Consider the following 27,097-nt stretch of genomic DNA (forward strand, 5'->3'; position numbering starts at 1 on the left):
GGGACCTGGGAACGGATTATTCTCATTATAATGGTTTACTATGGGAAATTATTTTTTGGGATACACACTTTTCACTTTACGCACTCTGTCTGGGAATCAATTCAGTTCATAAGCCAAGGTCCCACGGTATAGTGTTTTCGACAGAGTTGTTAGCACTCTATCTTGCAACGCGCCATTTTCGTTTCCTCCTCGAGGGGCGCTGGTTCACCGCCTACGTAGATCATAAACCCTTAACATTCGCCATGTAGAAGGTGACCGAACCGTGGTCGGCCCGACAGCAACGGCTTTTAGCGGCCATTTCGGAATTCACAACAGACATTCAGCACGTGGAATTTGCATGTGTTGCATTTACACGTTCGACCTTTCTGTTGATTAAAACTAAAATAATGTCAAAGTAATAAGAAATTATTGTGAATGAGTTGCATTCATATTCTTTGTTTCCATTTGTAGGTTTATGACCTACTTCACTGCTCGTCTACCAAACAAAAAGAACCAATGTATTCAAAACTCAATCAACAATAAATAACGAGAGTGAGTTGAGTTTTATCAGTGTGGTCTCTCTGGGATCTGGTGGGAAAACGTGGAAACGTAAATTGACCGAACAATCACAAATACAACGCAATAAATAAAGTTTTGAAAGGCGCTTATAAATAAATTGTATTATTATTGTCGTTGTGCAAAGAAAATAGGCTTGAGTCTTTACCTGCCTGACCAGTAGATGGCGGAAATGCCCGACAGGGTCTTGCGCGAAGAAGAGGGACGCGAAGGAAAATAAAATATCATGGCGGCACCCGCGCAACACGCCGGTTTGCCGTCAACGTTTGAAAGGGACGTTAAAGGCGATCCGGCGAGTCCCGAATTAGAGGCGGGAGAGGCGATTTGGGATGACGACGGGAATGACTCGAGCGAGCCCAGGATCCTGGACACCCCGCAGGACATCCGGCTCGAGGCGGTAGCCAACACGGTGGCCGTGCACCCGACCCGGGACCTGCTGGCCTGCGGGGACGTGGACGGGGACGTGTACGCGTTCGCCTACTCGTGCACGGAGGGTGAGAACCGTGAGCTGTGGTCCTCCGGCCACCACCTCAAGTCCTGCCGCCAAGTGCGCTTTTCCGACGACGGCGAGAAGCTTTACAGCGTATCCAAGGACAAGGCTGTCCACATGCTGGACGCCGAGAAAGGACGGCTGGTCACCAGGATCCGCGGCGCGCATGACGCTCCCATCAATTCTCTGCTGCTGGTGGACGCCAACATCCTGGCGACTGGGGACGACGGAGGGACGCTTAAGGTCAGGACCGGTTCTCAAACTTGTCACTGTTGCCGTCAAGAGCACACGACCCGAGACCCGCAAACAGTCTGCAACTCTTGTGAATCTGTGTATTTCAAAACAAACATTGAACAAAGAGTCGGCGTAGTTGATTTGTTGAGAAATATTGTCCAACATTAAAGGACAACCGACACTATTTTTTTTGTTTCCTAACTGACAACAAAAAAACGTTTTATAGCATCAGAAATACCCAAAACACACAGGCTGATATTTTTAGTCAAATACACCAATAAAAATGACTCAAAGTGTCCCAAAACCGCCACAAAATGAGCTCAGAACAGTGAAGATTTAGACAGTCCCGCCCCCATATTCGTGACGTCACTGTTGGTCACACATTGCCTTGCTCCACAATCAAAACAATGGCTTCAGAGAGTTCCGATTTGGAGAAGATGCGTTCTTGTAACTCATGCAGTCATGAATATGATTCAAATAGTTCTGAAAAGGACGCTACAACGCGTCTTTTTTACGGTCAGGAGGCGGTCCTTTTCTGACGTCACGTGAGGCCTCGTCACCAACTCAAAAACAAGACTTCTTGAATGTTCAGCGCAAGTCTTAAAACGTAAAATATAGCTAGATGCGGTGGAATCTTTGTAAAATGCGCTCAGTAGAAGTCATTTGAAGTGATTTTACAAATTATGGACGCAACTTGTCCGGACGTGTCGGTTGTCCTTTAAATCAACTCCATTGTATGTTTTGTTTTCCCCAGCCTTGCAATCGCACAAATGAAATTGAAGAATTAGCTGATCGCTGATGGTCTCAACCACGGCCAGCAGGGCAAATCCACATCTGAAATGTATCACGTGTGCTAAAGTTGGGCTTCACCGTTGAAACCAACACAATGCTGACTTGTTGTCCAAAAGGTGTGGGACATGAGGAAAGGTTCAGCCGTTATGGATTTGAAGCACCACGACGACTACATCAGCGACATGGCCGTGGATGAAGAGAAAAAGATCCTGCTGACAGCCAGGTGAGGTCCCACGCCACCACTCACCCTGAATCGTGACGGTCGCTGACCTTCCTCTACTGCGGCCGCCTTCAGTGGCGACGGCACCATGGGCGTTTTCAACATCAAGCGGAGGCGCTTTGACTTACTGTCGGAGTACCAGAGCAGCGATCTGACCTCGGTGACCCTGATGAAGCGAGGCCAGAAAGTGGTCTGTGGCTCAAGCGAAGGCACCGTCTACATCTTCAACTGGAACGGCTTAGGGGCCACCAGCGATCGCTTTGCCCTCCAAGCTGAGTCGGTTGACTGCATCGTTCCCGTCAACGACAGCGTGATGTGCGCCGGCTCCATGGATGGCTATATCCGGTCAGTTCCACCCACCCCCTTTGATGGATTACACTCTCAATACTGGTTGAACCGTGAGGGGGAGGGCGTTCTCTTTCAGACCCGTTGGTATGCTCTGCTCAAATTTGCATTGTAGGGAGACTATGTCAAAAAATGGAATAGTTGAGAGGGTACCGTTTTTTTCAGCAATCATCTGTACTTCTTTGAAGGTGTCGGACGTTTCGCTTCTTATCCAAGAAACTTCGTCAGCAAACTAACTTACTCACTTACTTTTCGATTCGAACCACCCTTTACAACACAAACTAGGAGTTATCAGAAGTCTCCAGCATTGGGCTAAACTAATACCAACAAGCGTCGAAGGCAGAGAAAAGGAGTCAAAACATATCAGGAGAGCACTCACTAACTGTGAGTACCCTCAGTGGTCATTCAACAAATGTCAGAAAGAAAGAATAGGGAATGAAACCAATAATTCTCAAGATACAAAAAGGAGAGGAGAAGCAGTACCTTACATTGCCGGAGTTTCTGAAAAATTACAAAAAGTCCTTTGTCAACACAAAATTCCTACTCATTTCAAACCGATAAACACGTTCAGGCAAAAATTAGTGCATCCAAAAGATAGGCTACCAAATGAAAAAAAGTAATATAGTTTATTATATACATTTTAAAAATGAAAATTGTAAAGAGCAATACATTGGGGAGACGAAACAAATTCTCAAAAAAAGACTTTATCAACATCGCAGGGAAAATACAAGTGGGCCTCAATCGGCAGTACATTTGCACCTACAAGCTAGCAACCACTCATTTGACGACAATGAGGTTAAAATCTTAGCGAATGAACATAGATGGTTTGGAAGGGGAGTAAAGAGGTGATTTTCATAAAACAACTAAATCCTTCATTAAACCGGTTTGGTGGGGTGAGGTTCAACTTGGATCGTTCATACAATAGCCTGCTTAGGCAACATAGGATTAGTAATGATGAGGTGATACCGGTCGAAGTGGGGCAATTAGGCCAGTCGTTAGTCAGAACAATAGGAACTATCAGTGCAGTTGCAGGGAGTAGTCCTCTGCTCCCCCCAACCTGAGAGCAGGGACCTATCATAGCAGGGTCCGGCACCGCCATGTCTGGACAGTAGGGATATATATATAGGGCCTAAACTACCAGTAGGACTTTAGTTTGCTGACGAAGTTTCTTGGATAAGCGAAACGTCCGACACCTTCAAAGATGTAAAGATGACGGCTGAAGAAACCTTTTCATCGATGGACCACTCCTGTACGACTGAGAGCTTACACAGACGTATGCAGGCTGATATTTTTAGTCAAATGCAAAACACCAATAAAAATGACTTAGTGTCCCAAAACTGCCACAAATGAGCTTGAAACTGGGGAGATTCAGAAAGTCCCACCCCCTTGTTCGTGACGTCACTCCGGGTCACTCCTTGCTCCAGAATCAAAACAACGGCTTCAGAGAGTTCAGATTCGGAAAAGATGCTTTCTTGTTACTCATCCAGTTATGAATATGATTTAAATGGTTCTGAAGAGGAAAGCATAAATGTTTGCAATCAGTTAAAAAAGTCCTTCCATATCAATTCGAGCCATCTGCAAGCGATGAAACCGGAACCCAGAAAATGCGCAAGATGACGCACAAGCTGCGTTTCGTCCAGTATATGAAGCTGCTTATCAAAGCCGTAAAGCCGCCCGTGATTGGTTAAAATCTGTGGTTGAAGACAGAAGGTTGGGTTTTACGCACACACACACAAAGGAGATCGCCACATTTTGAACAAGCACGCGAACATCAGAATTTGAGACGAGAGAGAAAGCTCCGACAGCGCTACAGAGTAGAAAATGACACGGTGGAAAGTGGATATTTGTCCGATCGGTTTGCTCCACTAATATGGCGATTCCTCTCTTTCACCAGGTGAGCTCACAGTTAGCATGCAGCGTGACTAAATGAGTAAACATGCATCAAACTTCCGTTATCCAAGCGCCGAATCGCTAACTCTGGTTAGCTTCCTCGTTCGCCTCCGCTGGTGCTCGACTGCTCTGCTCCGTTGGAATGGGCTGATGGTCCGCTGGGAATAAATTATTTCCATATAAAAGGCACACCTGACTATACGGTGCACCTTCATTGAATGAATATAAATATATGAACGTTTTTCAAATATAAGGCATTATAAGGCGCTACAGTGGAGGCTGGGTTACACAATACTCCTTCTACAGGGTCGGGGAGGGGGGGCGTCGGTGACTGCTGACAGTCGTTGCGATACCTCTTGTGACTCGATATGACTTGACATAAGGTGCAGCGGTGTATAAGGCACAGGGTCATCTTTTGAAGAAAATCAAGGCTTTTGGGTTCACCTTTACACCCGGAAATACGGTAATTTCTTTCATCCGGCATCGTGTCCATAACGCATTCTGTCTCTTCATCATCAGAGCCATTAACATCCTCCCCAACCGCCTCATCGGCTGCATCGGGCAGCACGTTGGAGAACCCGTCGAAGAGCTGGCTAAAAGCTGGGACTCTCATTTCCTGCTTAGCTGTGCGCACGACCAGCTCATCAAGTTCTGGGACATCTCCTCATTAGCCGCGACCACCGTCAATGAGTACCGCAAGAGGAAGAAGAAGGATGGACGCATGAAATCGCTTTCCAAAAAAGCTCTGGGAGAAAGCAACTTTTTCTCGGGACTCATTGAGGAGCCACAGAAAAAGGAAGAGGAGCAAGTGGGCGACGATGACAGTGACAGCGAATAAAAGTACATTTTGTCTGGCTTCAATGTTGATGTTTCGCTCAACTCACAATCATGTACAGTGATACCTTGGCTTACGAACTTAATTGGTTCCCAGACAGAGTGTGTAAGGCGAAAAGTGTGTATCTCAAAAATTAATTTCCCATAGGAAACCATTAAAATGAAAATAATCCGTTGCCAGGTCCCCATAAAACATAATTTTCTCCTTTCTAATTTTCTAAGCCTTAAAACTACACAAAATATACCCTATTTATGTATAATAAATAGTATTATAATTAAAAACAAACTGTACTGTATAATAATGTCGTTTTCTTTACCTTTGTGATGGTCGTTGATGGCTTGATGGAATGGAGTGACCGGTTGCATCAGCATTAAACACTTGATGAGGAGCATAGCCTTCTTTCACCATCTTGAGATATAATCCCTTGTAGGTGCTTTCTCTGCGATCACTTTACCTAGTTCTTCATCAATTGTGTTCTATTTAGCTGGGTTGATAGCGTTTTGCATCAAGGGTACAGATGGCTTGTGCAAGTTATTTGTGGAGCCTGATTGATGGGATATTTTAACCGTCAGAGCCAGCAAGGCCTTCTCTGCTGGCCTAACATAATCAGACATCGTTATCATAATTATAATAAAAGTCAATTTCATTAAAAAAAGTATTTTTTCTAAATATATATATATAATTATTCTACATACTGTTTTCTTCATGTTATATTATATCCATTTGGTTATGCTCCTTTCAGTGTTGTAGTTTTAGGCCAGAGTTTTTAATCCAATCAGAATTCAGCTAGCTTGTGTCGCCAGGCTGTATGAAATCTGACCGACGCCTTCAGTATCAACAGTGAAGACATCTGTGCGCTGTACATGAACGGGCACATGTAGTTGATATATAGTTGCGATAGCCAATCAGATCACGAGTTGGCACAGTAAGGCCAGCTAGAGGGCCTCGCGTTGAACATGACATGTACGCGTCCTGTGATTGGATACTCACTTTACCTCAGCCCTCAGCGGAGGCAGCGCTATGCAAATCAACCAAGCTACAACAGATCAGACCCGGAAACTTTAGCAGAAGAACCAAGTATATCTACTCGCTTTTTTAACCCACAATGGCTGAAGGAGAGGACAACTCGCTGTCGTATGTAGGCCTCTTCTCAAGAACAAATGAAAAAGATTTGTTTACTTTTATTTTCAACAAATAGTTCGTTTTGTGAATATCTTGTTATTTTTCTTATATTAAACTGACATTTTGTAATTTAACGTAAAATCTTGTTAAAGATTGCATATTCTTGGTGGACTTCATAAAACTTTGTGGACAAATTATTTTAAATTTCCTTTTATTTTTAAGTGCTTGCAGTATCACGTGTAGTGACAAGTTCTAATTGCTGATGCAGATCTATTGATGTGTAATTGCTCCGGAAAATAGTCTGTGTTGTAGACGATTAAGGTGATGCCACGCCCAGTACTGCGTGCGTGTGCTTTTGTAAATGATATCTCCAGCCGTTGTGTCATAAATTATGGTATTACGAGGGATATTTGTTCAAGTCGGACTAAGCGGGACTTCACTGAAGCCCGAGGTGTGAAATGCCTATATATATCAGTAGGGAAGCCCAGACTTCCCTCTCCCCAGCCACTTCTTCCAGCTCGTCCTGGCGGATCCCGAGGCGTTCCCATGCCAGCTGGGAGACATAGTCTCTCCAGCGTGTTCTGGGTCGTCCCCGGGGTCTCCTGCCAGTGGGACATGCCCGGAACACCTCGCGAGGGAGACGTCCCGGCGGCATCCTAATCAGATGCCCGAGCCACCTCATCTGGCTCCTCTCGATGTGGAGGAGAAGCGGCTCGACTTTGAGCCCCTCCCGGATGACCGAGCTTCTCACCCTATCTCTAAGGGAGAGCCCGGACACCCGACGGAGAAAGCTCATTTCGGCCGCTTGCATCCGGGATCTCGTTCTTTCGGACACAACCCATAGCTCGTGACCATAGATGAGGGTTGGGACGTAGATCGACCGGTAGATTGAGAGCTTTGCTTTTTGGCTCAGCTCCTTCTTCACCACGACAGATCGGTACAAAGTCCGCATCACGGCAGACGCCGCACCGATCCGCCTGTCGACCTCTCGATCCTTTTCACCCTCACTCGTGAACAAGACACCCAGATACTTAAACTCCTCCACTTGAGGCAAAATCTCCTCCCCGACCCGGAGAGGGCACTCCACCCTTTTCCGACTGAGAACCATTGTCTCAGATTTGGAGGTGCTGATTCTCATCCCAGCGGCTTCACATTCAGCTGCGAAACGCTCCAGCGAGAGTTGGAGAGCTCCACTTGAAGGCCCCAACAGTACAACATCATCTGCAAAAAGCAGAGATGCTATACTGAGGCTACCAAAACGGAAACCTTCAACGCTTCGGCTGCGCCTAGAAATTCTGTCCATAAAGGTTATGAACAGAATCGGTGACAAAGGGCAGCCTTGGCGGAGCCCAACCCTCACTGGAAACGATTCCGACTTACTGCCGGCAATGCGAACCAGACTCTGACATCGGTCATATAGGGACCGAACGGCCCGTATCAGCCGCTCCTGTACCCCATACTCCCGAAGTACCCTCCACAGAACTCCACGAGGGACACGGTCAAACGCTTTCTCCAAGTCTACAAAACACATGTAGAGTGGTTGGGCGAATTCCCATGCGCCCTCGAGGACCCTGCTAAGGGTGTAGAGCTGGTCCACTGTTCCGCGGCTGGGACGAAAACCACACTGTTCCTCCTCAATCTGAGGCTCGACTTTCCGACGGACCCGCCCCTCTAGGACCCCTGAATAGACCTTTCCAGGGAGGCTGAGGAGTGTGATCCCTCTGTAGTTGGAACACACCCTCCGGTCCCCCTTCTTAAAAAGGGGGACCACCACCCCGGTCTGCCAATCCAGAGGCACTCTCCCCGATGACCACGCAATGTTGCAGAGGCGTGTCAGCCAGGACAGCCCCACAACATCCAGAGCCTTTAGGAACTCCGGTCGGATCTCATCCACCCCCGGGGCCTTGCCACCGAGGAGCTTTTTAACCACCTCGGTGACTTCAGTCACAAGGATCGGAGGGCCCACCTCGGAGTCCCCAGACACTGCTTCCTCCAAGGAAGGCGTGTTGGTGGAGTTGAGGAGGTCTTCGAAGTACTCTGCCCACCGGTTCACGACGTCCCGAGTCGAAGTCAGCAGCGCCCCACCCTCACTGTACACAGTGTTAGTGGTGCACTGCTTTCCCCTCCTGAGACGCCGGATGGTGGACCAGAATTTCCTCGAAGCGGTCCGGAAGTCGGCTTCCATGGCCTCACCGAACTCTTCCCATGCCCGTGTTTTTGCCTCGGCGACCACAGAGGCTGCATTCCGCTTGGCTAGTCGATACGTGTCAGCTGTCTCAGGAGTCCCACAGGCTATATAAGCCCGGTAGGACTCCTTCTTCAGCTTTACGGCATCCCTTACTACTGGTGTCCACCAGCGAGTACGGGGATTGCCTCCACGACAGGCACCAACCACCTTACGGCCGCAACTCTGATTTGCCGCCTCAGCAAGGGAGGTACGGAACATGGTCCATTCGGACTCAATGTCCCCCACCTCCCCCGGGACATGTGTATAGTTCTGCCGGAGGTGGGAGTTGAAACTCCTTCTGACAGGGGATTCTGCCAGACGTTCCCAGCAAACCCTCACAACACGTTTGGGTCTTCCAGGTCGGACTGGCATCTTCCCCCACCAACGGAGCCTACTCACCACCAGGTGGTGATCAGTTGACAGCTCCGCCCCTCTCTTCACTCGAGTGTCCAAAACATGAGGCCGCAAATCCGATGATACAACTATAAAGTCAATCATCGAACTGCGACCAAGGGTGTCCTGGTGCCACGTGCACATATGGATACCCTTATGTTTGAATAAAGTGTTTGTTATAGACAATCCGTGTTGAGCACAGAAGTCTAATAACAAGACACCACTCCTGTTCTGATCGGGGGGGCCATTCCTCCCAATCACGCCCTTCCAGGTCCCACTGTCATTGCCCACATGAGCATTGAAATCGCCCAGCAGAACAAGGGAGTCCCCAGGCGGAGCGCTCTCCAGCACACCCCCTAAGGTCTCCAAAAAGGATGGGTACACTGAACTGCTGTTTGGTGCATATGCACAGACAACAGTCAGAACCCGTCCCCCCACCTGAAGGCGGAGGGAAGCAACCCTTTCGTCTACTGGGGTGAATCCCAATGTACAGGCGGCGAGTCGGGGGGCAATAAGTATGCCGACACCTGCTCTACGCCTCTCACCGTGGGCAACTCCAGAGTGGAAGAGAGTCCAACCCCTCTCGAGAGGGCTGGTACCGGAACCCAGGCTGTGTGTGGAGGCAAGCCCAACTATGTCTAGTCGGAACTTTTCAACCTCGTGCACCAGCTCAGGCTCCTTCCCTGTAAGAGAGGTGACATTCCACGTCCCCAAAGCTAGCTTCTGCAGTCGAGGGTCGGACCGCCAGGGTCCCCGCCTTTGGCTGCTGCCCAGCTCACATTGCACCCGACCCCTCTGGCCCCTCCCATGGGTGGTGAGCCCTTGAGAAGGGGGACCCACGTTTCCTCTTCGGGCTGAGCCCGACCGGGCCCCATGGGTGTAGGCCCGGCCACCAGGCGCTCGCCAACGAGCCCCATCTCCAGGCCTGGCTCCAGAGATATATAAAATTTCCTTCACATACAAAATGTTTTAAATGGTTGTTTGTCTCTGTGCTCTGCAATTGGTCTGTGCCCGCCTCGTGCCCAAAGACTGTTGGAATAGGCTCCAGCGACCCTAATGAGGAATAAGTGGTATGGAAAATGGATGGATGTTTTATTGAACATAAGTAAGATGAAGTCGAATCAATCCTTTGGTGTATTTTTGTATTTATACATTCCACTTTGACCCCTTTAGTGTGACAGGCGGAAGCGGGAAGTGCTTTCGGTGTCACGTGGGGACTTCAGCTCCGGTCACGTGACGTGTAGCGGAGTAACAAGCAGGCTTCTGGTGGCGCGGAACCCAGAGCGGTCAAAACAAGACGGGAAGCAATCGGACTTGGTGTGGAAAGGAAGCTTTCTTGTGCTCTCGCGCGTCTGACGACGAACCGCGACGGCGAGTAGACACCAACTCTGCCTCCCCCCCCCTCCGCTCCCATGAAAAACAGTCGTCCTCTGCTAGCATTTTTGCTAGCATCCTTGTCATTTGTATCCTAGCTTGCTGCTATCGATGCTTTTCCTCGTCCACTCGGCTGCCGTTTAATCTGCCACTAATCACTTGGAAGCCGGGCCTTCTTCAATAGCGTTTTGTTCCCTTCGTTCGACTGTGTTCGATACCGGATGGGCGACACATGCGCGCGGTTCCATAATGTGTACAAGAGACATGAACCGCAACGCGACGTCTTTGTCTTCTTTTCACTCGACATCCCTAATTTCTGTTTCTATTTGACTTGTATAGGAGAGAAAGATGCGGACCAAACAACAGTTTAAAGCAGGGGACCTCGTGTTCGCCAAAATGAAGGGCTTCCCTCACTGGCCGGCCAGGGTAACACGCACGCACACACTACAGAAAAAGGCCAAGCATAACATTTATCATGCCATCTCAAGCCCAAAATAATGACACCCGCTATTAAAAACTCTCACTTATTCACAGAAAACAACAAATGTCAAAACACACCGATTTAAGTCATTCACTGCCAGACGCGCAAAATTTGTCCACTCCAGTGCAAGGTTTTTTTTAGTCATTTTCACTCAAATTGCAGGGCCCACAGAATATTGCGTTTTAGGACTACATAAACATTCGACACAGCGTTAGAAACCACAGACTCTATTTCATCAGAAACAAAGTTCATTTCTAGATTATTTGGTTCTGGAGATATCGGTTGTAAAAATCAGGCGGTTTCAGGCCAAGGGAAGCAATTTTAATGAGAAAGGTGATCAAGGACCATATTCTTAACTTCGAGTGACCCCTCAAACACCTGTACCGTTGTTTACTTCTCTGGAACAGCAACAGAAAAAAGACTTTTGATGACAAAACAACATTTATTTAATAGTTGTCTTAAGTTCATACTGTCTCCTTATTATCTAATTTACAACAGATTCTTTTACTACAGACAGTGGCCTTTTAGTGTATTTCCTTCTGCCTTCATCAGAGTGTCACGGATGTTGTTGTGACCAATGTTCCCTCTAAGCTGCTCGCGTGCGTAATCGCGCACTGCATGCACATACTCAGCGGACAAGAACATCTATGCAGCGCACAAAATAAAAAAATAAAACAGAAAAGCATTACTTAATATCTAATTTTAGAACTGATATAATCTAGTTAATTAGTGATGCTACAGGGAGAAGAGATAAAGAAGGTGGAGGATTTTAAGTACTTGGGGTCAACTGTCCAGAGCAATGGAGAGTGTGGAAAAGAGGTGAAGAAGTGTGTCCAGGCAGGCTGGAGAAAAATGTCAGGTGTGATGTGTGATAGAAGGGTTTCCGCTAGGATGAAAGGAAAAGTGTATAAAACAGTGGTGAGACCAGCCATGATGTTTGGACTGGAGACAGTGCCACTGAAGAAAAGCAGAGCTGGAGGTAGCAGAGCTGAAGATGTTGAGGTTTTCTTTGGGAGTGACCAGGTTGGATAGGATCAGGAATGAGTACATTAGAGCGACAACTCATATTAGAGGCTTTGGAGAGAAAGTCACAGAGGCTAGACTGAGATGGTTTGGACATGTCCAGAGTAGAGAGAGTGACTATATCGGGAGAAGGATGCTGAGCCTTGAACTGCCAGGCAGGAGACGGAGAGGAAGACCGAAGAGGAGGTTTATGGATGTGGTCAAAGAGGACATAAAGGTAGCTGGTGTGAGAGAAGAGGATGCACAAAACCGGGATAGATGGAGGACATTGATTCGCTGTGGCGACCCCTGAGGGGAAAAGCTGAAAGGAAAAGAAGATATAATCTAGTTAATTCGACCAATTATATATATATTTTGTACCATTTTGCAATGCAACTCAATGAGTGACAGGTGTCCAGCCGTACAGTTCACGTACGCTACGCAGCCAATCTGGCCACAGCGTACACATGTGATGTTGCTCACAGTGGTCCTCAGTGTGCTCAGGGAGCTTGTGTGTCTGCTCAGACACATGAAAAATTAGAGGGAACATTGGTTGTGACGTGCCTTTTTCAGTTGATGTTGCTATGAGGGTGTGACCTACCTGTCAGATCTGAAAAAGGCGCGTCCCTTGGGACAAGTGTCATCATCAAACATGATGGAAAACTACATATCATAATGTCTATAATAATAATACATTTCATTTGAAGCGCCTTTCAAAGCTCTGAAGGACACTTTACAGTCACAGACAAGCATAGGTGCTATAATAAAGAAAATACAATCACAAATAGAATACAATCAATAAAATACAGTTATAACTGTTATAAATAGAAACAAGAGAAAGAGGTACACAGAAAATACGAATTTAAATAGGTGGGTTTTGAGATGTGTAGTTCTTGGTAGTGTGGTACAGCACTTTCCAAGATGCAGCGGGACTGATTAGGACTTGCAATAAAGTCTTGTCTCACACCTGGAGCCCCACCATGCACAGACCCTGCAATCTCTTTCTGGTTGGTTGTGCCTTCTTTGGTGCAGGAGCAATGGCCAGCAGCTGATGCTTCTCCATGTGCCTTTTGGCACTCTCTGTAGGAGTTGGGGGGGGGGGGGGGATACTCCACTTCGACCAGGCTCTGTAGAAATATTCAATATATCATATTGTATCATTTTCATCGCACAGCATCAAAGAGCAAAGGCATCGACAATAACAATAATACATTTCATTTATAAGCGCCAATGCGCTTGAGACATAACAATAGCATCATGTGTTCTTGTGATATTAGGATGAACGTGACGGTACAAAACCTGACGAATTGGGCTTTTTGGACATCTGAAATATAACTAAGTTTTACAAGATGAATTCTCCTCGCAAACAAAATAAAACTAACACACGTGAATGCGCACCTGTGGTGGGTGCTCTTGTCTGCTTCTGCATCGCAGATCGGGTAACGTATCCCGGCTGCCACTACTCATCGGAGGAATCCGGATTTGAGTCACCCGACAGATCACATTCATTTAGTGTTGCAGCTATGCTGCCAGTCCAATACTGTGTCAGCGTGGACTGCTGATAATCGTGACGAACGCGCTTCTCCATGATCGCCGCTCTCTCCATTAAAACACGAAAGGAAGGCCCGCCTCCTTTGTGTTCTTCACGGGGTGATTGAAGGCTACATTTTTTGGACCAATGCGCAATTGTTGACCCTTTGTGGGAGAGGAAATATATTACCTACAGTTCTGAAATTCACACACAAGATAGAGAGGGAGTTGATCATCATTCTCCCGCAAAATAAAAGTGATTCCCGAATAATCTCAGTAATGGCGTTCTATGGCAGATTTTCAATTCATGAATGGCAGCGAATGAGTTAAAATGGTTTTCTTAGTTTACATTCATCTCTTCTATTTATGTTACCTGTGGTTTTATTGTTCTTGTGTTTGTGACTCTAAAGTGTCCTTGAGAATTTTGAAACGCACGTATGTGTTATATTCTTAAAAAATAACTCATCCAAAAATGAAGGATGGCAAAGTACAATTTTTGCATTTGCAGTCGGTTGTGTTTTACATTTAACCCATTTACACTTATCAATGAATTTGAAATCTGTAAAATTAAAAAAAAAAAAGGAATTTCTTTTCAAGAGTTGAATGCAATTTCAAATCATCCTCCACACTGCACAGTTAGTTCAACCTGTACTCTTTTGTGTGCGTGGCTTGATCGGTTTGGGGGAAAAAGTACTATTGAACAATCTGAGCAAAATGACAAACACAATCTTTCACACTCCCCAAAATAACAACAAATAATGACATTGTATTCTCATTTACTTGCATGACAAACCTTCAAACACTTTGTGTCCATTTTTTAAGATTCACAACCTTATTTGCAGTGTGCGTACAACCTTTACGTCGGGCATACAACTTTCCAAACGTCTCGGCCAGGGTGGCCGACAACTTCAAGAAAAAAACGTTTTTTTTTTTTCAAATCAAACGTTAGTTTTATTCAATAAAACAAAAGCTACAAGCAAATTGCTACAAGCCACATGGACTTCTCTTTATAAGCGCCTTTCAAAACTCTCAAGTACACTTTACAGTCACAGTATAGTCCGAACCTAAAGTGTACTTGAAAATTTTGAAAGGCGCTTAGAAAGAGGAGCCACTTGGCTTTTAGCAGACAACACAACGCAAACAATGCATTGTGCACCATGACGACAAATGACAACTGCAGCAAAATGTTCAGTAAGGGATATTTACCATAAATTAAGCAAGGGAGCATTTGTGGTAGGTACTTCCTTAATTTAAAAAAAAATTTATACTTCGCAACAATGTTTTGTTTTTTTGCGATTAGTCGTCTTATTCTGTTTCAAGTTGTGAAAAATGGGGCAGGCAACTTTATGGCCGGGCAGGTAACTTTTCCGAGTTGTCTGCCCTGGTGTCCGCTAACTTTTTGTCAAGCGTTTCAGACACTGTCATTTGTTGACTTGCGTTTATGTCATTCTTGACAGATCTGTAAAAACGATGACCCCCACCAGAGGAGGGTTGGTGTCTTCTTTTTCGGAACCCATCAAATGTACGTACACGCCCGCATGTGAAATGACTTTTTTATAGCTACACCAACAACAGCAGACTGACTCTACCCCCCGCCCCCTCTCTCTCTCCAAACATTAGAGGTTACCTGGCGCCGGCCCACATCATTCCGTTCTCTGGTAACAAGTTGAAGTATGGCAGCGGCGTCCGCCTGAAAGGCTTCTCTGAGGGCATGTGGGAGATTCAGAACACACCCGGAGTTGGCAAGAGAACCACAGTCAGTTTCTCTTTCTTACCCTTATTGGCCAAACTTGGCCAATAATCGTCTCGTCACACGAGTTCCATTTTGAACGTTGACTCATTGACAGTGTATAACAGTGTATAACTTTCATGTATAACATTCATGTACAGTGATGCCTCGGTTTACGAACCCCTTGGCTTACGAACTGTTCGGTTTACGAACGTTACATTTATGAAAATTTTACCTTGGCATCCGAACTATTTTTTCGCGATACACACGGAGCGCCACAATGAGTGATGTGTTTGTTGTTCGCGCGAATGAGCCCATTTGAAAAAGAAAATAGCAGTCGACTGTTTTTGTCCTCTATTCCCCACCCCCAGTCTTTGGTTAAAGCCTCGTGATTGGTCAAGAACGCAGCTGTAAGGAGCGGGGGGTTACAGACAGAGAGAGAGTGAGGCCGTTCTCCCAAAAACAAAATGGCAGCCGATTTTTCAAAATTTTTTTGGGCCTCTATTCCCCGTACCCAGTCTTCGGTTTAAGCCACGTGATTGGTCAAGAATGCAGCAGTGGGGTGGGGGGATAAACATTAAAGAGACAGGCAGACGACAGAGAGAGAGAGTGATGAAATGGATAGAAAACAGTGAAATCTGGACTTGTTTCATCTTTGATAGTTCAAAAGTAGAGTGTAGACTGCAAGGTTAAAATATCCCATCAATCAGCCTCCACAAATAACCTTCACAAGCCATCTGTACAATTTGAAGCGAAAGGACAAGCAAGGGAATCGGCTATTAATGCAGTTTCTCGTGTGTCTGCCTGCATCTGTTGCGGTTGCAATATCACAACTTCTAAAATGTACAACCCAGAGCTCCTTGAGATACCCGCACAAGCACTTGATGCAAAAAGCTATCAACCCAGCTAAACAGTACACAATTGATGAGGAACAAGGTAAAATTATCGCAGAGAAAGCACCTAGAAGGGATCATTCCTGAAGATGGTGAAAGAAGGCTACGTTTCTCATCAAGTGTTTAATGCTGATGAGACATCAACAACCATCACAAAGGTAAATAAAACGACTTTACTATGCAGTACAGTTTATTTGATTTTAATCTTTAATTATAATACTATAGCACCTTTATTATACATAAAGCAAGGTATATTTTGTGTAGTTTTAAAGGACAACTGACGTCTCCGGTTGTGTCCATAATTTGTAAAATGGCTTCAAATGACTTCTACTGGGCGTATTTTAATAGGATTCAACCGCATTTAGCTATATTTTACGTTTTAAGACTCACGCTGAACATTCAGGAAGTCTTGTTTTTGAGTTGGTGACGAGTCCTCACGTGACGTCAGAAAAGGACTGGCGTTCACTGTAAAAAAGACGCATTGTAGCGGTCCTTCCATCACGTCAATGTATTTTGCTGTACTGTCTTTTTGAAAACCTTATTTTACACCCAAAAGCCGCCAGCAGAGGGAGGCGAACTCCATGGAAAGATAGTATCAGCCTGTGGAAACGAGCTGATTCATTCCTCACAGGAGCTGATCGCCATTTTTCTGCCTCTTCTCGGGTGAGACATTACCCCCTGCCTGTTTGCCTCAAAATGGCCCAAATAAATTCCTTAATCGATTGCAAACATGAATGCTTTGCTCATCAGAACTATTTGAATCATATTCATAGCTGGATGTGTAACAAGAAAGCATATTCTCCGAATCTGAAGCCATTGTTTTGATTCACAAGCAATGCAAGAGGTGTGTCGTTCGCAAATGAGCCAGTTCTCCTAACAAGGGAATGGTAGCCGACTTTTTTTGTCCTCTATTCCCCGCCCCCAGTCTTCGGGTTAAAGCCGCACGTGATTGGTCAAGAACCGTGGTAGAAGGAGGGAGGGGACACACGCAGCACGGGGGGTTACAGAAACACAGAGCTGCACATATTAAATACATAGGTAGACGACAGAGAGAGAACGATAAAATAGATAGAAAACAGTGAAATTTGGACTCTTTTCAACTTTATTGATAGTTCAAAAGCAGAGTGTAGAGTGCGAGGTTAAAATATCCCATCATTCAGGCTCCACAAATAACCCGCACAAGCCATCTGTACAATTTGAAGAGAAAGGACAAGCTATTAATGCAGTTTCTGGTGTGTCTGACTGCATCTGTTGCTGTTGCAATATCCAAGATGTACAACCCGAGCTCCTTGAGACACTTGATGTAAAAAGCTATCTACCCAGCTATACAGATCACAATTGATGAGGAACTAGGTAAAATTACTTCAGAGAAAGCACGGCTACTTCACTCGGATATCGTCAAGAGGCAACCTGGAAGTTCGTCATCCATTGATTATTAAAGGACAACTGGCATCACTTTTTTGTTTCCTAACTGACGTCAGAAAACGTTTTATAGCATCTAAAATACCCAAAACACACAGTATGGTATTTTTATTCAAATGCAACACACCAACAAAAATGACTTAAATCTGCAAAAAAATTGAGCTGCGAATTGGGCATTTTCAGAAAGTCCCGCCCCCGTTCGTGGCGTCACGCCAAGACGTCTTGCATTGCTGGAGGATCAAAACAATGGCTTCAGATTCAGAGAATATGCTTTCTTGTTACACATCCAGTTATGAATATGATTCAAATAGTTCTGAAGAGGAAAGCATACATGTTTGCAATCGATTAAAGAATTTATTTCGTGCTATTTTGAGGCAACATTGGGAGGTAATGTATCACCCAAAAAGAGGCAGAAAATGGCGTCCAAGCTCCTGTGAAGAATTAATCAGCCCGTTTCCACAGGCTGATAAATTCCTTCCATGGAGCTTGGTCGCCCTCTTCTGGCGGCTTTTTGGTGTAACACGAGGTACACAAGTACAGCAAAATACATTGACGTGATGGAAGTACTGCAACAATTTGTCTCTTTTTCGGTCAGGGGCGTTCCTTCAGTGACGTCACGTACGGACTTGTCACCAACTCAAAAACAAGACTTCCTGAATATTCAGCGCAAGTCTCAAAACGTAAAATATAGCTAGATGCAGTGGAATCTTTGTAAAATACGTTCAGTACAAGTCATTTGAAGCCATTTTACAAATTATGGACACAACTTGTCCGGAGACGTCGGTTGTCCTTTAAGGGTCGTACAGGTATTCATAGTGTCATTCGTCATGGTGAGGCAGCCAGTTCTAACGATAAAGCTGCCAAAGCTTACAAGGAATCATTCCACAAGATTGTAGAAGAAGGTTATGTATGTAATGTAAATTTCTCCACTGCGAGACTAATAAAGACAAATCCAAATCCTCATCAAGTGTTTAATGCTGATGAAACCGGCCACTCCATTCCATCAAGCCATCAATGACCATCACAAAGGTAAATAAAACAACTTTATTATACTGTACTGTTTATTTACTTTATTACAATACCATAGCACATTAATTATACATAAAATAAGGGTTATTTTGTGTAGTTTTAAGGCTTAGGAAATTACAAAGTAGAAAATTGTTTTATGGGGACCTGGGAAAGGATTATTCTCATTTTATGCTTTCCTATGGGAAATTGTTTGGAATACACACTTTTCGCCTTACACACACTTTCTGGGAACCAATTAGGTTCGTAAACCAAGGTATCACTGTATCCCAAATCTGATCTCTCGTACATTTGGAAACTCAGCACAGGGAGGAGCTATTTTGCTAATTTGTGCTCTTTTTGAGTGTCTCACCCACCTCCTGCCTCCGCCTCCTCTCTCAGGTTGGAGCCAAAAGTACAATCGGGAAAGCAAGTGGGACTTTGCGAGCAACCTCGGCTGCAGCGGCAAGGCCGGCTTCCCTCTTGAAGAAAACAAGCGCTGCCGCCAAATCACGGGCCGCCAGACTCGGCGCCAAGTCTGCTGCGAAGGCATCCCCCAAAGCGGCCACGTGCGATCCTGACGCCCTGTGCCTAAAGCAGTGCATGGTGAACTACGTGCCGGCTAATACCCCGCCCGATCCCGGCAGCGACGCAAACGAATGGGTGGATGGTCGCCAGCTGGCAGGCGCTCCACAGGCGTCCGACATGACAGCCGAGGTGAAAAGTGCGCAGCCGACAAAAGCTGCAAGATCTTTATTTAAAACAAAGCAGGCTAAACTGAAAACCTGGACCTCGCGGGAAGCCTCCGCATCCCAAGGCGGCGGCGCGGTGGCACAGGCGCCCGAATCGGCGTCTGAATCAGCGGCCTTGGTGCGCCGAAGGCCGGGGCGGCCCAGCAAATCCTCCAAGCAAAAGAAAAGCGACGGAACGCAGGTTGGCATGTGCACCCCAAACGTTGTACGGTGGACCTTTGTGAAAAGCGGGAAGGTCGTGGACCCCCACAAAAAAAATCTGACCCAAGACCCCTTTTGTATTAGTGCCCCGCGGCATGTACTCGAAAGTGCTTCTGTCACATGTCGGCGCCTTCACTTCTCTGTCCCCTCTCAGGCTGCAGAAGGCGCGGCGGCATCAAGCGGCACGTACCCAATGGACACTCTGCAACTGAAGCCCTGCATGGTCAAATGTGTCCCCTCCGATGGCTGCCCGAAGAACGACGAGGTGGCCCACCCGCCCGCGCTGTTGGGGGAGGCGTCCGGGCCGCCCACAAAGAAGAGGCGAGGGCGGCTGGGGAAACCCGGCGCGGAGAAGAAGGACCCGGTAGGTACTTCGACTGGAGGCGATTTTAAAGGGCTGCCCAGATTTGTATTTCCTTCAAGAGCTCAATCCCTGTTGGGTGGGGAATAAAATCCATTTTATGTTGTTCTCATCCGCGCTTCCTTTAAAAAAAAAAAAAAAAAAAAAAAAAACGATAGTGACCAAGTTGTGAACAAAAGTCAAAAGTAGGCTCTTTCTTTTTGTCTTGGCAGGTCACCGTTGATGTGCCCGAAAAGTCAGACGATGTCCCGCCTCCACCCGAAATCACCCCAACACAAAAGGCCAAGCCGGGCCGGCGTCCGAGAAGCGTCCGGCGGGAGGCGGTAGCCGACCCGGGAACGTCGGGGCCGATCCAGACGGGGATGAACAAGGAAAAGAATGAGGGGGCCGAGCAGGAGCCGGAAATAAAGACGACGGCGGGGAGCTGGCGAGGGAAGAGAAAGACATTCGGAAAGGGGAGGGGGCGGGTGAAAACCCTGGAGTCAACATCGAGCCCGGCAGGGATGAGGCGGAGAGGGCAAGGCTCCGAAAAAGAAGACGCCGCCCAGCAACAAGGCGGGAAAGGAGAGACTCCGCAGGTCAAAGACAAAAATGTGGAGGAGACGACCGAATGCGGGGCTGAAGCTTCGAGCGATGCGCTCCCGCCCAGTCGGGATGAGATGGCTCAGACGCAAGAACAGGACCAGACCGGAGAGCTCGGCGGCGAGGAGCCAACGATGGTCTCGACTACACTGAGCCGAGCGGAGGACTCAACCACCCGGGAATCTGAAAAGGGGGGGGAGACCGAGCAGGGGGAATTTGGAGGGGCAAAGTCACAAGTGACCACCCAGGGGTCGGCACGGCGTCAAGGAAGAAAGAGGAAGCAAGGGGAAAGCAGCCAGACCCGGCGCAAGAGGGCCGCCCGCGAAAACAAGACCACTGTCAACACTCGGGAGGAACCCGAGATGGCGGCCGTGGTCCGCTTGTCGCAAGGCGAGGAAACTCAATTGACTGAAGACAACATGGAGCCGAGGGTAAGGCGGGAGGTCAAGGAGGCGGCGGAGGTGGCGTTACCAGGCCCGGGAGAGAATGAGCGGGGTGGGGGAGTCGAACGGGAAGCCGAACGGGACGCAGAACGGGACGCCGAAGGGGAAGCCGAAGGGGACGCCAAACGGGAAGCCGAACGGGACGCCAAACGGGACGCCGAACGGGACGCCGAACGGGCAGCCGGACTGGACGCCGGACCGGACGCCGGACAGGAAGTCAAACGGGCAGCTGAAATCGCGCCAAACCCCAGTCGGGAAGCGAAGACAAAGAGCAAAGACGGGCGGGAGACCCCCGAGCGGGATGTCGCCGGTCGAGGCCCAAAGGAGGAAAGCCAGCGGGCGGAAGGTGGCCAAGGAAACGCCAAGGCGGCGGCGCCCAGTCCAGGAGGCCACAAGATGGAAACAGGGGTGGGGAAGGAGACGCCCAAGCGGGCAAAGCCGAAGGTGTTGACACCTTGCCGAGTGCCAAAGGGGCGGAAGGGGGAGGCCCCCATCGAGGGGGGCCGGCGGCCAGCCAAGGCACCCGGACAAAGACCCAAGCAGCGATGGACCAAGGCCACGACGGCGAACGCCGGCGCGGACGGCAGTCCGAGAAAGAAGAGGGCGAGGAAAGAGGATGTGGGCGGGGGCCACGTGGACGACGAGGTGAGGCGTACGTCCGTCCGTTCGACACTCTTCTTTCCACTCATAATAATAATACATTTCATTTGTAAGCGCCTTTCAAAACTCTCAAGGACACTTTACAGTCACAGGATATTTTATCTGCAGGTATGCAGCGGCAGCCACACGCGCAAGCGTTCACTCAACCCGGAAGTTAAAAAAAAATATATATGATAACACAAAGGCACATTCATTTTTCACTTTCTGTACTCTAAAAATGTAAAATGTGGACTCGTACAGTGATACCTTGGCTTACGAACTTAATTGGTTCCCAGACAGTGTGTAAAGCGAAAAGCCTGTGTCCCACAAATTAATTTCCCATAGGAAACCATTAAAATGAGAATAATCCGTTCCCAGGTCCCCATAAAACATAATTTTCTAATATTCTAAGCCTTAAAACTTCACAAAATGTGCCTTATTTTATGTATAATAAATGTGCTATGGTATTATAATTAAAGAAATAAACTGTACTGTATAATAGTCGTTTTATTTATCTTTGTGATGGGCGTTGATGGCTTGATGGAATCGAGTGGCCGGTTTCATCAGTATTAAACACTTGATGAGGAACGTAGCCTTCTTTCACCATCTTGAGGAATGATCCTTTGTAGGTGCTTTCTCTGTGATAATTTTACCTAGTTCCTCATCAATTGTGTCTGTTTAGTTGGGTTGATAGCTTTTTGCATCAAGTATACAGATGGCTTGTGCGGGTTATAGGTGGAGCCTGATTAATGGGATATTTTAACCTTGCAGTATACACTCTGCCTTTGAACTATCAAAGTTGAAACTCTCACTGTCGTCTGCCTGACTCTTTAATGTTAAAACCACCCCCCCCCCTCTGCGTTCTTGACCAATCACGTGGCATTAACTGAAGACTGGAGGCGGGGAATAGAGGACAAAAACAGTCGGCTGCCATTTTGTTGTTAGAAGAACGGGCTCGTTCGCAAACGACACATCACTCATTGAGGCAGCTCCGCGTACGAACAAAGTTCGTATGCCAAGGTAAAATTTTCCTAAATGTAACATTTGTAAGCCAAAGGGTTCGTAAACCGAGGTATCACTGTATATCCCGTTCATGTCTCAATGGTCCACATTTTAGCTAAACTTTGTCTTCTAACATAAATATGCCGCCGATGTCCCCCTGCAGCGGCAGCGCCGGCTGGCGGCCAAACGGGAAAGCCTCCTGAAATCGCTGCGGGGTCTCCTCAAGGCCACCGGCGGTAGCCGGCGAAGAAGGGAGGCGCCCGCCAAGAGCTTCACGTGAGACCCCGAGACCCCCGCCGAGGGATGTGGGGTGCATAATAATAATAATAATAATAATAATAATAATAATAATAATAATAATAATAATCATAATCATAATATTAATAATAATAATAATACATTTGATTTCTAAGCGCCTTTCAAAACTCTCAAGGTCACTTTATAGTCACAGAAGAAGTTTTGCTGTGGGTGAGCAGCGGCAGCCACACGTGCTAGCGTTCACTCAACCCGGAGGGAACTCAAAGAGATCAAAAGCTAGCTAATATATAGCTAATAGCTAGCAAGCTAGATAGCTTGCCAGATAGATAGCTGATAGCCAGCAAGACAGCTAATAGATAGCAAATAGCTAGCTAGCTAGATAGCTAGCTCGGTAACAGATAGCCAGCTAGGTACCTAGCTAGATAGCCAGATAGACAGTTAATAGCCAGCCAGGTAGCTAATATATAGCCAACAAGACAGCTAATAGATAGCCAGCTAGATAGCTAGCCAGATAGCTACGCAGATAGACAGTTAACAGCCAGCTAGATAGCCAATAAGACAGCTAATAGATAGCCAGCTAGGTAGCTAGCCAGATAAATAGTTGGAGTGAACCGCCCCTGACGCGCCTGCTGCTTGTTTCGACAGGAAGGCGGCCGGCAAGCGGGCGCGAAGCCGCAAGGGTCTCCCAGAAGCCAACGCCCGGAAGAAAAGTGGGCCCACCGCCCCCGCGCCAACGCCACCTCCCGCGGCCCCAGCGGCGGCCAAGCAAAATGACGGCGGCGGCCTGCGGCCGGAGGATCCCCCCAAGAAGGACGGCAGGAAGTTGATTGGAAAAATCGTGAAAGCCACCACCAAGGTTCAGGTGAAGACCATGATGGGCGGGGCCGCGGTGCCGCTACCACGGGAGGACGAGACGGCGCCGCCCACCGCCTCGGACGACGAGAGGAAACTGCAGCGGGTTTTGACGGACGACGAGAAGGCCGCCACCAAGCGCCGCCAGCAAAAAGACTCCGGCAGGGGCCCAAGTGGCGGGAGGGGTGGCGACGACGGCGGCGGCGTCCGGCTGAAGGCGGAATCCAAGCTGACGCTGACCGATTCCACCCTGCATCGAATCCACGGAGACATCCGCATCTCGCTCAAGAGCGACACCCCGGTGGGAGGCCGCACTACCGTCCGTCCGTCCATTGCTCAGTCTCTTAAAAAAAAAAAAAATGCCGCTGCCATCACGCAACTGGAAAGAGCCAAAAGTTGTCCAATTGGTCCTTTCAAAGTAAAAGCCTTTGTTTGAAAATATATATAACACAAAAGACGGCTTCCTCGCCGTTCGGGTCAATGGCTGACCTCCATACGCCGCTTTTATGCCCACCTTTCTTCATCGCCACCTTCATTCGCAATCAATTTCAGGTTTAAAGGACAACCGACACCTCTGGACAAGTTGTGTCCATAATTTGTAAAATCACTTCAAATGACTTTTACTGAGCGCATTTTACAAAGATTCTACCGCAAAAATTTCATGTTTTTTTCTGTGGGTGAGCAGCGGCAGCCACACGCGCCTGCGTTCACTCAGCAGGAAAACTTCATAAATAACGCGATGGTGATTCATTGTGTGTCGCAGCCATTTGCGGTAACACACATAAAGGTGTAAGTTGACACAAATTCCCAGCGCACAAATCAGCCCATTTCCAACGGAGCTTCTGCGCCATCTTGTGCATTCTCTGGGCGCTACATTGCAGTCCAGATGGCTCAAATTGATACGGAAGGACTTCTTCAATCGATTGCAAACATTTATGCTTTCCTCTTCAGAACTGGATGAGTAACAAGAAAGCATCTTCTCCAAATCTGAACTCTCTGAAGCCATTGTTTTGATTCTGGAGCAAGGCAGTTTGTGAAGGAGTACCCTGGCGTGACATCACGAACAGGGGGGGGGGGGGGGGGGGGGGCTTTCTGAATCTCCGCAGTTCCGAGCTCATTTTGTGGCAGTTTTGGGACACTTTAAGTCATTTTTATTGGTGTTTTGCATTTCACTAAAAATATCAGCCTGCCTCGTGCCTGAAGACAGCTGAGATAGGCTCCAGCAACCCCCGCGACCCTAATAAGGAATAAGCGGTACGGAAAATGAGATGAGAATGAGAGATGAGTTAGGAGACAAAAAAATGGTGTCGGTTGTCCTTTAAAAAAAAAAAAAAAAAACATTGATAGCAGCCAATGAAATAAATGCGCCCCAAAAGCCATTCGGCGGGGGCAGGGGGCGGGGCCTCCTGAGTCCCGACACAAAAGTGAGATGGCGACTGGCGCGTGCTGACGTTTGATATTCTGCCAGGATGTGGCCAAATGTCTGGCGGCGTTGGATCAGCTGAGTGGTCTCCACGTAACGTCGCAACACGTCCAGCGCCACAGCGAGCTCGTCTCCACATTGAGGAAGGTGAGTTCCGCCACCGCCGGCGCCCGAGTGGAGTTGGCCACGGTCGACTGTGGCGCCGTTCAAGCAGTCGTCCATAATCCGCGGCCTCTTGCCGCAGATGCGCTTCTACCGCGCCAACCAGGACATCATGGACAAGGCGGCCATGTTGTACAACCGCTTCAAGAACACCTTCCTGCTCGGCGAGGACGACGAGGTGGTGAGCGCCGCCTTCCTGCGCTCGCTGCTGAAGGAGAAGGAGCGGCAGGAAGAAGAGCGCTGCAAGAAGAATCAAGGGGGGGCAAGCGACCAGCGCAACGGGGATGAGGAGGTCCCACGAACCCCCCCGCTCCCATCAGGTTTGCAATTTATAACCTATTTTTTGTCATAACAACCTCTCAAAGTCAGCTTTATTGTCAAATACAGTGATACCTCGGCTTACGAACCCCTTGGCTTCCGAACTTTTCGGTTTACGAACGTTACATTTATGAAAAAATTTACCTTGGCATACAAACTATTTTTCAGGATACACACGGAGCGCCACAATGAGTGATGTGTCGTTGGCGAATGAGCCCGTTCTAACAAGAAAATGGCAGCCGACTTGTTTTGGTCCTCTATTCCCCGCCCCCAGTCTTCAGTTAAAGCCACGTGATTGGTCAAGAACGCAGCAGTGGGGGGAGGTGGTTTAAACAAGAGACAGGCAGACGATAGAGAGTGACAAAATGGATAGAAAACTGTGAAATTTGGACTCGTTTCAACTTTGATAGTTCAAAGGCAGAGTGTAGACTGCAAGGTTAAAATTCCCATCAATCAAGCTCCACCTATAACCCGCACAAGCCATCTGTACACTTGATGCAAAAAGCTATTAACCCAGCTAAACAGAACACAATTAATGAGGAACAAGGTAAAATTATCGCTGAGAAAGCATCTACAAGGGATCATTCGTCAAGATGGTGAAAGAAGAAGGCTACATTCCTCATCAAGTGTTTAATGCTGACGAAACCGGCCACTCCATTCCATCAAGCCATCAACGACTATCACAAAGGTAAATAAGACTTTATATACAGTACAGTTTATTTAATGAATTATAATACCATAGCACATTTATTAGACATAAAATAAGGTATATTTTGTGTAGTTTTAAGGCTTAGAAAATTAGAAAGTAGAAAATTAAATAAAATTAAATACAATTTTTATGGGGACCTGGGAACGGATTATTCTCATTTTAATGGTTTCCTATGGGAAAATAATGTTTGGGATACACACTTTTCGCCTTACACACTCTATCTGGGAACCAATTAAGTTCGTAAGCCAAGGTATCACTGTACAGCATGTAGCGTGTCCTGTGGGAGGGAGTTGAGTCTCCTGACTGCCTGGTGGTAGAAACTGTCCTTGAGCCTGCTGGTCTTGGCTCGGAGACTCCGCAGTCTCCTACATGATGGCAGCAGGCTGAAGAGGCTGGGTTGGGTGGGATCGCCACAGATCCTGATGGCTCTGCGGGTGTTGTAAATATTTTGTTCACGTGACTCAACGCCACTTTGGGGGGGGCTCTTCTTTGCAGCGGACTAGCTTCCGCCGTGGGAGGGGCCCGAACCACGCCGGTCGGATGGTACCGAACCACGTCCACACGATTCCCACGGAAGCTTGAACTGGAACAAGATTTTCGTCTTGGGCCTGCATTTTGTATTTATTTGTGTGAAGGCCCCTTCCTCCCCCATCTCAATTGGACATAATCTGCGTATGGTCCTGGAAGGTCCCATACGCGGCCTTTTCTGATTAGGATTTTTTTTTCTTTCAATTTTAGGAACCTGCAATGAAGGCAGCAACTCTTGCCAGCCTTCAATAAAGGGCCTGCTGTCACCATTTCTGTCTTTCTCTCTCTTTGTGATGCAAATGAGATCTGAAATCTCAATCGCCTTTGT

The 27,097-nt window shown here is 47.4% G+C and overlaps 2 protein-coding genes across 2 annotated transcripts; both read left to right on the forward strand.

Annotated features, from left to right (window-relative positions):
- Window positions 1-753: 753 nt before the first annotated feature.
- wdr55 (WD repeat domain 55) lies at window positions 754-6,666 on the forward strand. Its single transcript, XM_089018405.1, has 4 exons — window positions 754-1,288; window positions 2,188-2,294; window positions 2,367-2,636; window positions 5,046-6,666. Exons 1-4 carry the CDS (start codon window positions 782-784, stop codon window positions 5,362-5,364), a joined length of 1,203 nt encoding a protein of 400 aa, XP_088874531.1. The 5' UTR covers window positions 754-781; the 3' UTR covers window positions 5,365-6,666.
- Window positions 6,667-10,321: 3,655 nt separating this feature from the next.
- On the forward strand, window positions 10,322-27,038 carry LOC148902425 (uncharacterized). Its single transcript, XM_088990954.1, has 12 exons — window positions 10,322-10,474; window positions 10,817-10,903; window positions 14,948-15,012; window positions 15,111-15,246; window positions 18,942-19,472; window positions 19,647-19,856; window positions 20,066-21,523; window positions 22,683-22,795; window positions 23,423-23,930; window positions 25,098-25,199; window positions 25,297-25,534; window positions 26,737-27,038. Exons 2-12 carry the CDS (start codon window positions 10,826-10,828, stop codon window positions 26,742-26,744), a joined length of 3,447 nt encoding a protein of 1,148 aa, XP_088847080.1. The 5' UTR covers window positions 10,322-10,474; window positions 10,817-10,825; the 3' UTR covers window positions 26,745-27,038.
- Window positions 27,039-27,097: the final 59 nt, after the last annotated feature.

This window comes from Hippocampus bargibanti, linkage group LG02, assembly GCF_051943395.1.
Source record: "Hippocampus bargibanti isolate YZ-2025 linkage group LG02, ASM5194339v1, whole genome shotgun sequence".
NCBI lineage: Eukaryota > Metazoa > Chordata > Actinopteri > Syngnathiformes > Syngnathidae > Hippocampus > Hippocampus bargibanti.